General features: G+C 52.9%; 1 protein-coding gene across 5 annotated transcripts in view; it reads left to right on the forward strand.

Moving 5' to 3' along the window:
- The window catches only part of LOC122389384, an 80,282-nt gene that overhangs the window by 48,150 nt on the left and 15,599 nt on the right, over window positions 1-16,533 (forward strand). For all 5 annotated transcript variants that reach the window (XM_043381318.1, XM_043381319.1, XM_043381320.1 and 2 more), the window contains 3 exons: window positions 5,966-7,811; window positions 12,679-12,795; window positions 14,487-14,675. In XM_043381318.1, the coding sequence (XP_043237253.1) occupies window positions 5,966-7,811; window positions 12,679-12,795; window positions 14,487-14,675 (2,152 nt within the window). The remainder of the gene's footprint in view (window positions 1-5,965; window positions 7,812-12,678; window positions 12,796-14,486; window positions 14,676-16,533) is intronic.

The raw sequence follows: 16,533 nt of genomic DNA on the forward strand, positions 1-16,533 counted from the left end.
GCTATTTGCCAGTTCATAGTTTGAAGCTATGCGGTACAGCATAGATTCAGGCGCTTACTACTGGCGCCATCTATGGAGGAATATCTGAACTATATCGATATTATGTCCTCTACTGCAATACGTCCACAATACTTAGTGCAAATAAGTTGGTTTACGAAGATTATTTGCTATTGAAAATAAGCAAGTCTTTATTTTCCAATTATCCTTTTGATCTTCAGCTCAACATCTATATTGAGTTGAAATTTAACGACTATTTCCATTCGCTCAAGTGGCCAACCTGGAGGGTAATGCTCCCTTTGAAAACAATTCTCCACCTGTTGTCTCATGTCTGGCGAGGTGACTCTCAGCCCTGAACAAGAAATGGTTCTCACTTCTCAGTGATGGGGATCGCTCTATGTAGGTATCTAGAAATGCTATTGGCGCTAGTCCATTGAGCACATGCTGCAACCGTCCCTCTAGTGGCCACCTACGTGCTATGAGTGCCTGGTGGCTGACTGTGGTGGTCCCTAGCGGCCAGTCTCAGTCCACCTGGTACATAGTACATATACCCACTGGTAGCGGTCCCTAACGACTTATCTTCTACCTGCTATTATAGTGGCGTGATCTGGAGGCGGAGCTCACTGCCTCTGGTGGCCGTTAGTTGCTGGTGGTGGTCTCTGGCGACCGATGTCTCCACACTTGCACTGACTGGTGGTGGGCCCTGGCGGCCGATCGCGGCACTCGGCTCCTTCACAGGCTGGCGCTCAGTGCTGCTATCTGGTGGTCAAGACTTCATCATGACATAATGTTATCAAGGCGTCTTCAACTCTTCATGGCTCCCTGGTCTCAGTACATTTGTCATAAAAACTTTCACTGGAGTGACATGCACTCCACTCAGGATTTCGCATTCATAATAAGCTCAGCACTTAGTGCCCCGATAATTTTCTACCTGAATATCACTGCATACCCAGTAGCATGTAGAGGTTTAGGAATGCCGGAACACAAGCGTAGACATGATCATGAACATGTTATAACCCTATACCATTGATTCATATGCCCAAAAATCATTCTTGTGACAGGACTTAATTTAACTTGCAGTGGAATAGAAGCAGCAAATTTAATAGGAAGAAAACAACACTTATGAGTTCATGAGTCAGAACATCAACCGTGAAATTCTACCCGGCCTTGGGCGTGTCTCATACGATAAGCCCTCATTTATGCCAGCGTTTTTCCCCATCCGTGTGAATGCTGCACCCCAAATAGTCTGGCCACACCTGACTTCGTTGCAGACCAGGTACGGGTCTGTGGTTTCATGATAGCCCGGTGTTTCACCCATAAATCGCACTAAGCTCTTTAGACGGAAGTTGGAGCCCATCGAAGTCTCACGGATGTGGCATGATGGCCAGCATTTTCCAGTCGTTACCTCATTCATGACGCTCATTTGGTATGTCGGAACTCGGAATGAAACATTCACACCTGCGTGAGAATGGTAACGCTTAAATGCCACTCGAGGTGAATCATATTAAAAGCGTGGAAAACCTTCATATTTTGCAAAACAAACGAGGAGGTCAAGAATAGTTGAAACATGACATCGTACTATGATGCACGATACAGACACTTACGAGGCATACAATTATGTGCTTAACGTTTTTCCTGGCAGTCAAAATATGAGGAAGCATCTTTCGTTAACCGGTAAGCAGCATATTTCGATTGAAGCTGCTCAGACGCTGGGATTATTGAACATCTCACATGGGAGAATATAGCGGTTCTGTCACTGTGAATCCCGTTAGCGCAGCCCGTGCCCACAGTTCTGAGTTCACAGTTTGGCACCGCTGTGAACGATCGCGTCCAGTTATGTTTCCCAGCGACACCAATCAATCAGCTCGTCCGTTTCCGCAGTCATGCCGCCGTTACCAGGCCGACAGCTCCCTAGATACCCGCAGCGGGCAGTCCTAGGCACGGTGCTGGGCCAATTAACTCCTGCATATGTCCAGCTTCAACAATCATCTCTTCTCAGCAACAGCTGTTCGGTCACATTCCACGAACACATTCCACATCTCAATTCTTGCAGATTCACCCACCTCCCCAGCACTCCCGGCTCGCTCTATCATGTGTCTCCCTCCTCGACTGTCCGGTGACCCGTTCCGCGTCGCTGACCACGACCGGCCGGCCGGTCGGTCCGGCACCGCTATCCGCCGCCGCCGCCGCCGCCGCCGCCGGCACCAGCGCAGCATCCTGTTGTTCTCACCATAAAGCGCCGAGCCTGAGAGGGCCGAGATCCGAGCCGGCGATACGTTGCGCTGTGTTAGGTGCGATGCTCCACGCCTGCGGCGGCATAGCGCTTCGCTGGTTTCTGCTGTGCTGTGCTGTGCTGCCTTTCCACTTGTCCCGTGTCAGGGGCATCGCTGAGAGGTAAAACTGGAAACTAAACTCATATGGTTCATAAGGTAGCTAGAGAAACCCCTCGTCCGAGTATGTAAATTGAATGGTGGTGGGCGGCACTGTTACTATTTGGAGGCGGTCTGGTGTTAGCAATATCTGTGTAAGATCAATGCTCGCCCGCCTCTGCTCACAATACAGCTGGGCGGTGTTCCAAATTTCACTTTGCCTTATAAGACCCGGAGAGAGTTCAGTCTGCCGCCCCGCTGGTCTGCCATGCCTAACGTCTGCGAGTTGTTTCATGACCCGTTGGCCTTCCGGTCGGCGTTCGTCCACCAATGTTTTGTGGTGAAAATCCAACTCTGTCAATCGTAAGGCTCTGTGTCGACTGAGGTAGACAGAGCTTGGAAGTGTAGGACGGTACCGCGAGACTATGTAGGTCTGCGTGGCTTTGAAGGCAAAACTTTGAGCATCCTCAGTGTGGAGTCCCGCCATGGCAGGCCCACGATGACGTGAGTTACGGGATCTCCGAGCAGATGGTCCGTGACGATTCTTTTGGAGTCCGGGAGCCAGCCGCAGCTGACGCTCGATTTTCGGCAGGAGATGTCGAGGTGTTTGAATGGGTAACGGCCCCGGAGCCATCGGCTCGTGCCTGACTGCGTGCCAGAGGAGTCCCTTTGTAGCGGAGCGTCCAGGCAAAGAAAATGATTACGGTTGTTTATGGGTGCTCCGTTAAATGTTTTTGTCACGAAACAACGATGTATGATTATCACGAATAATAATTGACGACGCATGATGCTGAGAAAATATAGATAGGCAATGTAGTAGCAGATGTATTGCAGACTTCTAGACTGGTACCTTCTATCAGCTGTGAAACTTGAAATCACTTCCTGCCGCGCAGCCTAAAATACTCCTCGATCTTCGATGGCCTCCCCATGCTTAATCGTTCTTACCAGCACCTATCAGCAGTAACCATTGGTGATCGAGATTATCCACGACTAATAGCAAACATTAATGAGAAGCACTGCCCAGCTCTCTCAGCTCCAAGCATCACTGACTAGTGCCGGCCAACGGTGTCCGCCGCACACTTCCATTGTCCACCGTCCTTCTGTGCCGGACCGACACTCTAATCTGCCGCACCTGTTACATGAACTGAAAGTGGTGGTAGCCAGGCCAACCATCTGTCGTGGCCAGCGCCGGTCGACAATGACCGCCCTGTCCACGTGTCGTCGTGGACATGGAGCGAGACAGTTCTAGATGGTATCTGCAGTTCGTAAACTGTCGGATGGACGTATCTTGACGGGACTCCTGAGTGGTCTACGGTCGGTGTGTTCCAATAAGACGACCAATGATTCTTCGCGATAATTCAAGCAATGTTATAATTAAACCGTTTTATCTTCTTACATTATAAAACAGCATGCCAGTTTTAGTAACGTCTAAGCCACTTGACCGGCAATGCCGCGTCGTTTGAAGCCATGTGGTGTGATGGCCGGAGACAGCCGAGGGACGAGAATGGTCGCTGACAGCGTGGTACCATCGTTCCTTTGTGCGCGCACCGCCGCCGTCGCATCGTTCATCACCCTCAGTCTGCGGTCCGGCCGTTGGCACCGGGGTTCGGTGGACTCAGTCCGACCAAAACAGAGACGGAAGGAAGGCGGAACAAGCTTCTGGGCTGGTAGGAGCTGGTAGGGGTGGGCAGAATCATTGTTGGTTTGAGGTGTGTGATTAACAGCCGATATAGGAAATCAATAAAGACGGGTATGTCTATAGTCAGCAGGGTTGTATGCAACTTATGCAAGGGGTCATGTCCTGTGCGTGCCTTGCATCCTCTATGATATTTTAGGCCAAAAAAGCACGTTGAATACTGCACTTTTGTTGTTGCCTATGTTTGAAATGGTATTCCCAGAAAATATATTTACCTGCAAAGTTGTTTATTATTTCATTCCATTCTCCAGCATGAAAATAATGCACGCCTTTATCAGCTAAAGACACACAAACGTCTTGGTTGTGTGTCACTGAAAAGGTTCAGTCACTTTTCGCCATGTCTGTTACGGTGTGCCTTCTCAGCCATGCGATCCCGTCACGGTTCGCTCAGCTCATCTGAGCAAATTGCACTTTCTACAGCCACTTATATCACATCCGTGCTATGACCAATGGTCGTAACCTAAACGAAATCGGGCAGTAATGCAACTCTCACTTTGCCCTATTAGCTTGATAGTTCATGGAGGTCATGTGCACCTGTCATCTTTGAAATATCTCAGCATGCTCGGAGGAATCTAAATTTCGCTTTCAGTTTAATGCAGAATGTTGCAAAAAGGTCTTGCTGCATGTTCACAGTCTGTCGAGTTCGCATTGCTAACAGTATTTGACATCACGACCACATGCATGTTGTAATCTGTCGTAAGAATGCCTTAGATCTGAATGTGCCATGCATTATGACGCTAGCCTCACCGTTTTTAACACCCTGTCTGTGGTTCTTGTGCGTCAGAGCGATTATGTATTTTTGTGCGTCAAAGTGGCTTTGGTTCCGTCTGCTGGATAGCATTGGGAGTTGGAACGATATCATTAGGGACCCCGGGACGCTTAGCTCGCCTTGTTTGATCTCAGCTAGTCCAGTTCTTCTTACCTATAACATTCTGATCCCGTGTCTCTCTATCATCCGTCTTTCCGTCCACTTTCAGGCTTCCCTCGCCCCGTTTTCCTCCCCGTCCGTCATGCCTCTCTTTGGCCTCTCCTCGGTTCAGTGGCCGATCCGGAACGGCGCACACGGGAACTGAGAGAGCGAGAGATGAATCCAGGTCTGAGCTAAATGGCCCATGGTGCGGCGCGGCCGAGCGAGGAGCCTTAGAATGCCCAGATGGTGGCCAGACGCACCGGTACGGCACGCACTACATGTGGTGGTGAGCAGGGCAGGCCGTCAAGCATCGCCAGGCGAAAGATCCGACTGGGGAGGAAATACGGCGGTGACGATGGCGATGATACTGATAGAAGAGGGGAAAGGGTACGTTTTGTAGACGACGGTCTCCATCTCTGCCGTTTTCTATGGTTCTCGTGGCCCACGGTTAATGGTCTGCAGAGCCTACCGGAACAGTTAATAGACGGAGAGTCGGCGAGTCAGTTGTCAGCGAGTCAGTTGTCAGCGAGTCAGCGAGTCGGGGCCAAACCGGAAGACTGAAAATGCCACTGATGAAGGTGGAATTCGAAATAAATGAATGCGAGAATATGCCGGCAGTGGCATATTCACTGGACACTGGCGCATGCAAATAAGGCATCGCGTAGTGCCAAACTATTGGAAAGACGCACTGATCACCAGAAGAAGCGTGACACATTTTTTTTTGTCAGGGGCAATTAAATGCACATACATTCGTACATTATAACTACGCTGTGTAGTGATGTAACCTCATACCAGCAGTTGAAGGAACACAAAATAATTATATCACATTAACTTGCATAAAATGTAACTCATCGTTTTTTTTTTTGCCATTCTCCGTCTGATTCATAGGCTGTCTTTTCTGTAGCCAAACTTAGCTGTAAACTCCATTACTTTTCAGCCACTCAAAATTGCTAAACAATTCGTCTGACCGATTCCGTTCTCTCTCGTTCACAGCAAGCGATGCGGGCGCGGCAGCGGGTGACGGACCGCGCGGACGAGCCCGAGTCTGGCTCTCCGCCGGTTGACACCGCCGCCATCTCCTCCAGCTTCAAGCAGAACCTCACCTTCTTCCAGAAGGCAGCCCACAACCTGACGCGCTCCACGCCTCCGGCCCGCAGCCGTCCGACGCCACGCCGCAGCTCCGTCGGCTCCGACGGCAGCTCGGGCAGCTCTGTTGCTTCCGCGGCCTCCGTCGGAGATGACGACTTCGAGCCGGTGCTGTTCGTCAACGGACGACCCCGGTACGTGACGTCAGAGGCGGCCAGCGCGCCCATTGGCGGAGCGCCCGTGTCGGCGGCCGGCGCCGCGGACGGCCCGGCAGTCGACGACGGCGCGCGGACAGCGGCGGAGCGGACCGACCGCGCTGCGCAGAAGGTGCGCATCGGGGGCACGGCGGCGGAGCGGATACGAGCCGGTGGAAAGAGCGCCGCGGAGAGAGCAGCCAGCAGTAGCCCGGCGCGCTCTGGACGGACACAGCAGCCCACAGCTGCCCAGAGCTCGGTGAGTGATACGTCAAGGGAGAGGAGCTACGACTCGCGCGAGAGATCGTCCAGTGCGCCGGCGAAACGAGAGAAAACCTCAGCGAGCTCGCACTCCAGTGAGAGACTTTCTTCTGCCACTCCCTCAAAGCGGGAACGTGCCGGCTCGAACGATTCCCCTTCCGTTGCGGAGAAGCCGTCAAGTCGCAGTTCATCTAGACGAGACTCTGAACGGCAGCTGAGCACAGACTCTGACCAACCCGCAAACAACTCAGAGGTTCAGCCGCCGAGACGGAAGCCATACATCCGCTTCGGCTCAGTTGAAAACCATCTAAGTCATGACGACTTGACGTACTTCAAGCAGACGATCGGCATCCTCCCTGGCGGCGGTGGTATCACGCGCACGCAGAGCTGTCAGGAGGGTCTGGACTCTCCCGCTCGGCCAGCGCCCGTCTCACGTACCCTAAGCTTCAGCTGTCTGGCGGATGTGGGCGGCGAGCCGCGGTCACTGAGCGGCAGCAGGACCAGTCTTCGGCGAGCTCCTTCCGTTGAGGAGATCCTCGAGTCGGTAAAAGCTCTCCGCGTGAAACGCCAACAGGACGAGATGGTGCGCAACTCAGAGCCGGAGGCCGAGTATCAGAACGTGGGTATCAAGTCGTCGTCGCGTTCTGGCAAGGGCCGACCGGCGCCCTGGAGCGGAGTGCAGTTCAGCGGACCCGTTCGTAATGTCGAGTCCGACGACCCAGCGCTGACACCCGACGATGCCTGTTATGAGAACGTGTCGGCTGGCGGACAGGCTGTCTACCAGAACTCTCCGCTGAAGTCGGAGGTCATCTACGACCAGCCGGTGAAGCAGAGACGGAGGCGACGTAAGGCGCCCGAGGAACCCCAGCAGCTTTACGAGAACGTCCAGTTCAGCGACCAGACCGGCGGCGAGTACCAGAACACGACTCTCCTCTCCAAGTCGCAGCAGAACCTCTCCGAGCCGGACGCTGTCTACGAGAACGTCGAGAAGGGCGTCGTATCCGTATCCGGAAACGGCCTGCTCTCTTCGGGTCAGTATGACGTTCCACGTACGGCGTCGCATATCTACGACGCGCCTCAGCGCACGCGAATCAAGAACGTGCAGCCGGCTGAGTCTGGCGAGTATGACTCCCCTCGGCCGACGTACGGGCCGGGTCGCTCGGAGCCGCTGCCCACCCGGTCTACACAGATCGTCCTGAAGGGCGGCATGGCGGTGCCGGCGGTGGAGCAGACGCAGGACTGTGACCGCGACTCTCTGGACGGCGACGGAGGCAGGCGGCCCGACATACCGTCACCAGGTGGGTGCTGCAACGGTGGGAGAGTGGGTGGTGTGGGGACAGAACCTGTATATAAATGTTGAAGGAACAGGCACTTTGAAAGATATAGGCACCTTGTCTATCAGCTAGTGAGATAAATCGTTCAACTACCTATTAAGGATGAGCGTTCAAGAGGTCTTATAACTTTTGCGCTGACAGTGCTTTTCATTTCAAACGTGTCCCGTCCTTTGAGCATAAATTCAAACTATCCAATTAGGGAAACTAGCCAAGCCAGTACCTATTCAGAGCACTAGTTTTCGTCAACTCCCTGCCCACCTGTCGGGGCGCGGTGGCACTGTTTGTCCCACATTCCTGGCCGTCAGGCTGCTCTAAAGAGCCCGTTAGTCGATCGCCGCCCGTTCCGGCTCGCTGTCCTGTGAGCTGAGCCGTAGCGCAGAGCGTAATAGCTAGTCAGCTACAGACGACGCTATCAATCAGACATCGGCGATGCCCGATTTAGTTCGAAAGCCACCGCGTGTTAAATAGATAGAACTATGGACGAGATGTGTTATCTGTATATGTAGACGTAAAACTAGCATCACGTCCCGAAATATAAACTCACTTACTATGTAAATTGTGATTAGGTAACGAGTCAATTAAACGTGACAACTTCTTACGGATATGGGATAAAAACTGGATGAAAAGCTATCGGTTAGATTGTTGCTCAAACATCTAGCATCCCTACAGCCCCCCCCTTCCCCTACGACGGAGAAGATACCAGGAAATATCAACATACCGAGTGGAACGGTTCCATATCAGCACCATGTCGCCTTTTCCATGTACAATTCGTGTCACGGAAGGGTAGAAAATCGTGCTGTGTTTTCCGTTAATGTTTGTGTTGGTATTCCGTTAACTGTTGACTTCCATGAGGTAACCCAGGCGCTTCTGCAAACGTCAGAGTTATTGACCACGAAGAAATGCGCTGAGTCACTTGACATATTGACATATCAGTTAGCTCCTTCATTTGCATGACAGTCTGATCAGCGGAACAAATGCACGATGCACATCTCAATTAACTGAACACCTTAATTTAGGTGGTTGATCCCCTACTCGATTCAGACATTGAGAGACGCACCTGCATAATTGTTAATTGTTCACTACTCAGTGCTCTTATGCTGTCTTATGTTGGGCTGTTGGAAAACGGACTTGCTCTTTATGCTGACGCCCTCTCACGTATCCAGGAACACAAAAAGGAAATGCTTTCACTTTGTACGATTGTTATATTTGCAGCGATGAAAATCAAGCACAATTGTAAAGACAAACGAAACCGACGCGACAATATGATCCCATGTCGAGATATAGTAAACAGAAAGCCCTTACAAAGCAGCCTATATCAAAGACAATTGTGAAAGTCATGGCCCGATTCCCTCCGGGCTACATGTGGTGGCGCAGCTCATTTTGATGCGATCGTTTTTAGCGATGGAGCCGAGCCCGAAGATGGTACCTATGTGAGTTTGCCGTGGACACAGTCATAACGCTTTTCGTAATATCTGAAAATGGTTCGCTCGACAGACCAGAAAGATTTGACAGTACATCTATGTACATTCAAATCCGGGCATATTCATAGCGCTGGAACGTAAGATGTAGGTGATCTATTTATAGTACACGTCCTTGGAACGTGCTTGTGATCTTCATGGATGTTGCACTTCCGTGACATTATTGCGTGATGCTGACCTAAACGCGAGACGCGTCATGTTTAGTGGTAACTGCTTAGTGCTTATGTTGAAGTCGAGCAATATGAGCGTGGTCTAGATTTCGCGGATTCTCTCTGAGTGAAATCCCGATCGCGTTTTCCTGTCCCGTGCGCTTCACCACAAATGATATACGAACAAACTAACATCGAATGAAACAACAGAATCCGGGATAGCGATAGCGGACACAACTGTCTCAGTCAGCCGTTGTCGCCTTTTCCGCCCAACAGACGTCCGCAGTCCACCGCCTCCGGCACCCTGTCCCAATCAGCACTGATGACCACGCGTGCGACGCTCCCCGCGGCAGCTCCTGAAGACATTCCATGATCATCACGCAGCCCGTTAGTTCGCCGCGTGTGTGTCCGCGAGTCTGGCGCGCAGTCTGCGCCCGTTATACGTCACAAGACGACTCCGCCCCGACCGCCACACCGCCGGCTCCAGCCTCGCGATCAGCGGCTGGTCGCGGGTTTCCGTTATCGGCAGGAGCGAGCGCCCGTCTGACATCTGTTGCTACTGACACGCGCGGGACTCGCGGGCTGGGACTTCAGACGCTTCGGGACGGTGCGGGACCTGTGGGCTGGAACGTGGGACGTGGTGGGACGTCGTGGGATGTGATGGGACGATGTGAGACGCTCTGGAACGACGCGGTGCGTGTTGAGCCACGCGAACAGCTGTCCGCTCGTTGCAGGTGGATCGTTCATTCCCAATTGCGACTGCTGCGGTATGTGTGTGTGTGTGTCTAACTGGCGTCTGCTCTTGTAACTTGTGCATAATTTCATCAAGAAAAGAGCGAAAGTGCGGGAAATTATGACCACCAAATGATTTTCCAGCCCGTTTCTGCACTCAGCTGCTTGCTAAGTAACGATGTAATATTCTGGCGCCGAAGGGCTCTGGTCAAGATGTGGGAACTGCTTCCGACTAAAATGACCAGGAGTGCGACCGATACTGCGCGGACCGTTGTGCGGCGGAGCTCCAGCGTCGCACACGGTGTCGCAGATGGTCAGGTTTCTCACGAGTGCCAGTCCTTGGCTGGCTTTCGCTCGAGAGATATCAGGTTTTAATTACCGTGAAATTCCACAGCTTCTGTCGCCGGTCTTGCGCAATAGGTTTACGGCAGACATTTTCGTCGTCCAGAGGAAGTAAGCGGTGTTGATTTAGAGAAAACCTGGACGTATAAAACATAAACAAGTGTGAGCGACATCTGAATTTCGACCATAGGATGAATAGAAAAGTGCTTAACTAAAATCATTTGGGTACTGGCAAGGCAAGCGAAATTTTCCTCCAAACGAATACATTTGAAATGCGAACAGCACGGTACGTACAGTCGTGTACAGGTTGATGGTCCTCCACTCTTTATCTACCGGGTTCCTATGGCTCAGCATTGGCAGCAGCCGCCTGGTACCGGTAGGCTGTACCGCATGACCCGAGAGTGAAGCGGCACAGCCTACCCACACTGTATGACATCGGCTCGGGTCGCCTGTTAGAGCGATTTGACCGGATGCTGCGTCACACCGGACGGGAGGGGTGGGGGGAAGGGTCAGGCCTGTCGATTTGGCTCGGCTCGGTGGATAGGCGGGCTGGTGTGTGGTGTGGGGAGGGGGTGATGTGGGGAGAGAGTGAGCGGACCTGGGGCTGGGCGTGTGTGGTCACTTGTCGCATAGAACCGATCGTATCCCCCTCCAAAAATTCGTTTTAGAGATATTCACAAAACCCATGGGGGGGGGGTTAACCACCCATCTCCCAAGTGGGGTGCGGAAGGACAGGTAAGGGTGCATACGGTCTCCTCATGAATTGCAGCAAAGAAAGAAAACAGGTCAGTCACCAAATAATCTTTCTGAAAAGTGGACTAAACGCAAAGCCTCCCACCGAGAAATAAATATCCAGCACGCCAAGCGCTTCGAACCTGGCCCTCACTACCGGTCAGTTTGACAGTCAAGCACTGCTACGCTGAGCTACACCGGATGGTGGCTACGACCGGGGCAAAGTCTGGCCGGGCGAGCGGCGGGGCCGGGAGGTCGGCGGCAAAGTCAACTAATGTTTTTGCGGGCTCGGGTGCCGGTCACTCTAGCTTGGTGGAATGACAGTGGATCATTGGAAACACTAACAGCGTGGAGTCCCGGTTCGAGCCTCGTCAGGGCTCCGGCTGCTTTTCCGAGTTAGGATGGTTTGATTGCTATTAGTGGTTGCGAGCAGTTTCTACGGCCGATACATGCCGATTGATTGTTTGATTGATTGATTGATTCATTGATTCATTGATTCATTCATTCATTTAATACGTGCCGAATTTAGCATACGAATTGACATCCAGCATCAATCCATAAACGTATTGCCTAAATATCATGCATAGGCACGAGACCGTTGCCTCGATACCGTGCCAAATCACGTATTGCACAATGCACAAGTAAAGTAAATCATATTCGCTGGGTATTCCGTGCATTGTGCTTAGCAAAAACAGGAGTGCAATTGTTAAGCGACGCAAAATGTGCAATGCAGCAAGTTACCACACACACCCGACCATCCCCAGGACACGCCCAGCCCCAGGTCCGCTCACTCCCTCTCCACATCACCCCCTCCCCACACCACACACCAGCCCGCCTATCCACCGAGCCGAGCCAAATCGACAGGCCTGACCCTTCCCCCGCCTCCCAGCCGGTGTGACGCAGCGTCCGGTCAAATCGCTCTAACAGGCGACCCGAGCCGGTGTCATACAGTGTGGGTAGGCTGTGCCGCTTCACTCTCGGGTCATGCGGCACAGCCTACCGGTACCAGGCGGCTGCTGCCAATGCTGAGCCATAGGAACCCGGTAGATAAAGAGTGGAGGACCATCAACCTGTACACGACTGTACCACATCAGCAAGTGTAACCGGGCTACCTAATTAACCAATATTAAGCACTCCAGTCCAATTCCTATTACACAAGACTCTAGGGAAACATAAAAGTGGATTGCTGGTACGTAACGGACACCGCCCTTTTCCCTCTCCAGCAATGCGCTTCACACGTGTTAAAACGTCCATGAGAAAACAATCGAAAAACTCTCAGCCAGCCTGTCAAACTAACGGGCTGTCATCCAACTATGTAATCTTTTCAAGCTCAGTTGCCAGTGATCGACCTCGCCTTCAACTTCTCCATTCACTCGTGTTATTTTACGCCGATTTCAGATTACGGAAGCGACGGGGATGATGTCGATGGAATTCCCAATGACTACATTGGCGATGATCAGCTGGACGAAGGACTCGGCGAATCGGACGCCAGGAGCTACTATAACGAAGATCCAGGTGAGTCGACAGGCTTCTGACATCGCTTCTTAGGTTTATTTCTGTTAAATGACGCATAATGTGACACATATGACACACAGTTCGCATTATTTTACTGGAAAAGGTGTGACGATATGAAAACATTCTTCATGGGCATGCGAGTATAATCTACATAGCTATGTAAGTACGCATGCATGAGTAGGCCTGTAGACGTCTTATTAGGCCGACGGCGTGTGTAAGTATGGCAGTAACGCGCGGCACACGCCGTCATCGGGCCGGGTCGGACCCGCCTAACTAGGCGCTGTCCCACCGATATCCCACGATAGTTCCACGCCGGGACGCGGTCCATAGCTGGTGGCAGAGCGATCCACCCACCGTGAAAGAGGAGCGGCTACGGTACCGTTCCGACCGCCGCCCGAGCGTGGCTTGGCTTTGCCTCCGGGGAACAATGTGTCTCCTAGCCACTGAGTGTGTCTGGGCCGCGGAGACTGGGACTCCGTACCGTTTATCGGCCTGAGGACTTCTATAGTTATCGCCATCAAGCTGCATGGCTAGCCGCTGGGTGGAGCATTTTGCCGCAAAACAGGCAGAAACAAGACAACATAAAGAGTGCGTTTCTCTAAACGAACGCCCACATCCGCCAGTGACCTGCACGGCACAGAGTATAATCGGTGTGTAAGCATGCATGGGAACGACGGGTTGTGCTGCCGCCACAGCGGGTGTGGTTTGAACCCAATGAGCCTGTTTCTCGGTGACCCAGAGGTGGGACTGGCGCACACTGGATTCGGTGTCCACCGCCGTCGACACGCATACGTTAACCGCAAACAAAACACCGGCTTTCGAACTGTCGGAACACCCACGATGTTGGCCACATACAAAAACCATTATCTGCCTTTTTAAGCGAGCCAATGAGGAGAACTATAACGACTTTTAGCCACCGATATACGAGGCTGAGAGCAATTGAGACATCGAGACTCGAGAGCATTTGACCCCAGTGGTAGAAACTAGAGCAGAAGCGCTTGTGTAAAGCGCGACTCTTTCTAAAACGTTTACCCGTTCGGCACATTCACGAACGCTGTGGTAGGTGAGAAAGCGCCAGACTTCTGGCCACAGACGACCGACCGACCTCTCTCACCTCCCACCTGACTCACTCTCACCTTCTACCGCTAGTCGTGACTCAAATACCCCGTCTGGCATGTCCAAACCTCACACCATAGGTACTGCGTGACTGACCCACGTGGCCGAACGGTATGTGTCAGGACAACATTCCACGTACTTTTGCTTTTTCTAGCATTTGATTACCACCTGACAATTCTCTTAGTAACCTGAGTGAGAGGGTGACAGATGGTGACAGCGTCAGAGTGAGAGATAACGGACTCTGTTCTCTTCGCTGATGCTGGAAATTGACAGCTATTCCGTATTTTCTGGCAGCGGTGAATAAGTAGGTAATGAGAATATGACGTTTCACCTCTGGTTGACGTATGGTGATGAGTGACAATTCACACTCTTCGTCTGCTTATTGTCAGAATGTGACTTATGGTTTCAGACTTATTAAGACTCATTGCAAGGTTTCATGTCACACAGAGGACAAGAAAAGTGCTTATTTCTTTCTCACTTTACCTATAGTCCCGGATAACAAATAGCAAAACCTTCCGTCTGCTGCCAGCCCGCATCGCAAGCTTTGTTCTAACCGTCACGTGACCTTGGCGCAGGTCTGGAGGTGATTCTGGAGGAGCCGGAGGACGAGTATGTGACGTCATCGGAGGAAGAGGAGGAGGAGCAGGAGTCACCCCAGACCCGCTCTCTGCACTCTCTGGAGGGCTCCGAGGGCATCGGCTCGGCTGAGGGCGACTCTGGCTCCAACGCGTCCGTGGAGTCCAGCAGCGGAGTCCACAGCCCAGGTGAGTCCAGCATGAGTCTGTGATCCGAGTTCAGACTCTGTGCGAGTCTCCAGTCCCTAGCAAGAGTCCATGGTCTAAGAAAGTCCAGTCCATGATAATCCATAGCTCCTTTGTCGTAAGTCAAAAAGCCAAGCCCAAGGGTGACAGTGCCGACTGGAAAGCTCGGAAATGACACGGAAAGTTCATGGAGACTCGGAAGTGACGATCCTCGGAAAGCCCTATTCACAGGTCTGGGTAAGTTCAAGTGACATTTGGTAAAAGCACGTGAATCAGTAATAATGAAGAGCCATGTGTTTGATGACTTACCATACACTCCCGGCGGAAGAAAGGATAAGAGCCACAATGATTAAGCAAACAGGCACAATAAAACGCCGCTATCCGGCTTCAGGCAGGCATTGTCTTCAGTAACAAAGCTTGGTCGGTAGTTGGACGTGCCTCCGGGAACTGCTGTGACTTGCTCATCCTCGCACAGTGTGCAGTTAGCGGCACGGTGCGACGCGACTGGCGGCGCCGGGGCCATCTGAAGCAGCGGTGCTCTCAGCCAGGTAACTCCGAGGCGCGGCGCGTCGATCCGAGGCCGCGTACCCGTCACGGTCGCAGCCGTCGTGCTGTTTTCACGGTATCTGACCGCCTGACAGACCGCGCTGCCGCCAAAGGCAGTGGTGAGGTGCCGGACTGAAGCGGTTATTTTCTGTGAACTGGGTGATTATTTGAGGCGAATTAGGTTGATGCATAAGTGCGTCAGTGCTTGGGCGCAACTAGTGAGACGGGTGGGGATTAATCATACGCGCCCGGCGCCGTTATTTTTATCTACTGCGTTTCAACGCTACCAGATTGAGACCACCCACAATAACGTCCACAATCTGCTGTCCACTGTCCAATACTCCAGCTGGTTTACTGCTGAGTGTACCCGCTCCCGCGCCGTCCTCGGCTCGTCGCCGCCGGCCGATCCGGCTCAGACACACGAATCAAGGCAATCAGAGTGAAGAGCGGCTGCTGTGACCGGAATGTGGAGCAGATGGCTTCATCAATGGCCGCCATCAGCTGAGCTCTGCTGACCAACCTCGAACCGAGCCGGCTGAGAAGACGGTGGAAGACTCCGCGGTCGGACAGAGCTTCGTTCCGTCTCTCCGGGTCCGGAAGCGGCGTGACCGGTCGGCGCCGCTCGCCGGTCTGTGAGCCGACGCGCCGCTTTTCACACCTGTCACCGTTCGGAAAGGGCCGGTAACGGGAACCGAGCCGGAGAGGCGACCCAAGTGACCGTGACGAGCGGCTCGAGCGTGCCGGCTGTTTGTCTCCGCTTCTGCACGCTTCTGACTCCTTCCCTCTCCTCACCCATTCGCCTCCGCTTCCCACACATCCCTCCCGCTGTCATACATAATACCCAGTCTCCGCAGCGCTGCCCACCCATCCAATCGTCTCATCGGGCCGGACCGGACCTGCTGGCGGCGCCGGCCGGCGGACCAGCCGGCCTCGATGTGCACTCTCTGTGACGGACGTGTTGACGGACCTGCGGGCGCTCCGGAGCGCTGCGGCTCGTCCGGAGCCTCTCGGTAACGGGCCACGGCGCGTCGCGGACCGGCCACTGGCGCCGCAGCGCTGCTGACCTGGTTATACAGACATAGGGCCGGTCTGAAACGTCATAGGCGCGATAATGGACTGGACTGGATGGACCGGAGTTTGGTTGGACTGACCGGACCGGAGTGGGTATGGCTGAATTCGACTGGATTTGTGTGAATCTCACTGGAATGCTGGACCTAGATCGACTGGCTGGATGGGCTGGTTGCAATGCATTTCACAGACTAGCCGGCCGAAGTCGCTGGATCGGATGGAATGTGATGACCGCTGCACAGTTGTC

The sequence above is a fragment of the Amphibalanus amphitrite genome, unplaced genomic scaffold (assembly GCF_019059575.1).
Source record: "Amphibalanus amphitrite isolate SeventyFive unplaced genomic scaffold, NRLGWU_Aamphi_draft 000356F_arrow, whole genome shotgun sequence".
Classification (NCBI taxonomy): Eukaryota; Metazoa; Arthropoda; class Thecostraca; order Balanomorpha; family Balanidae; genus Amphibalanus; species Amphibalanus amphitrite.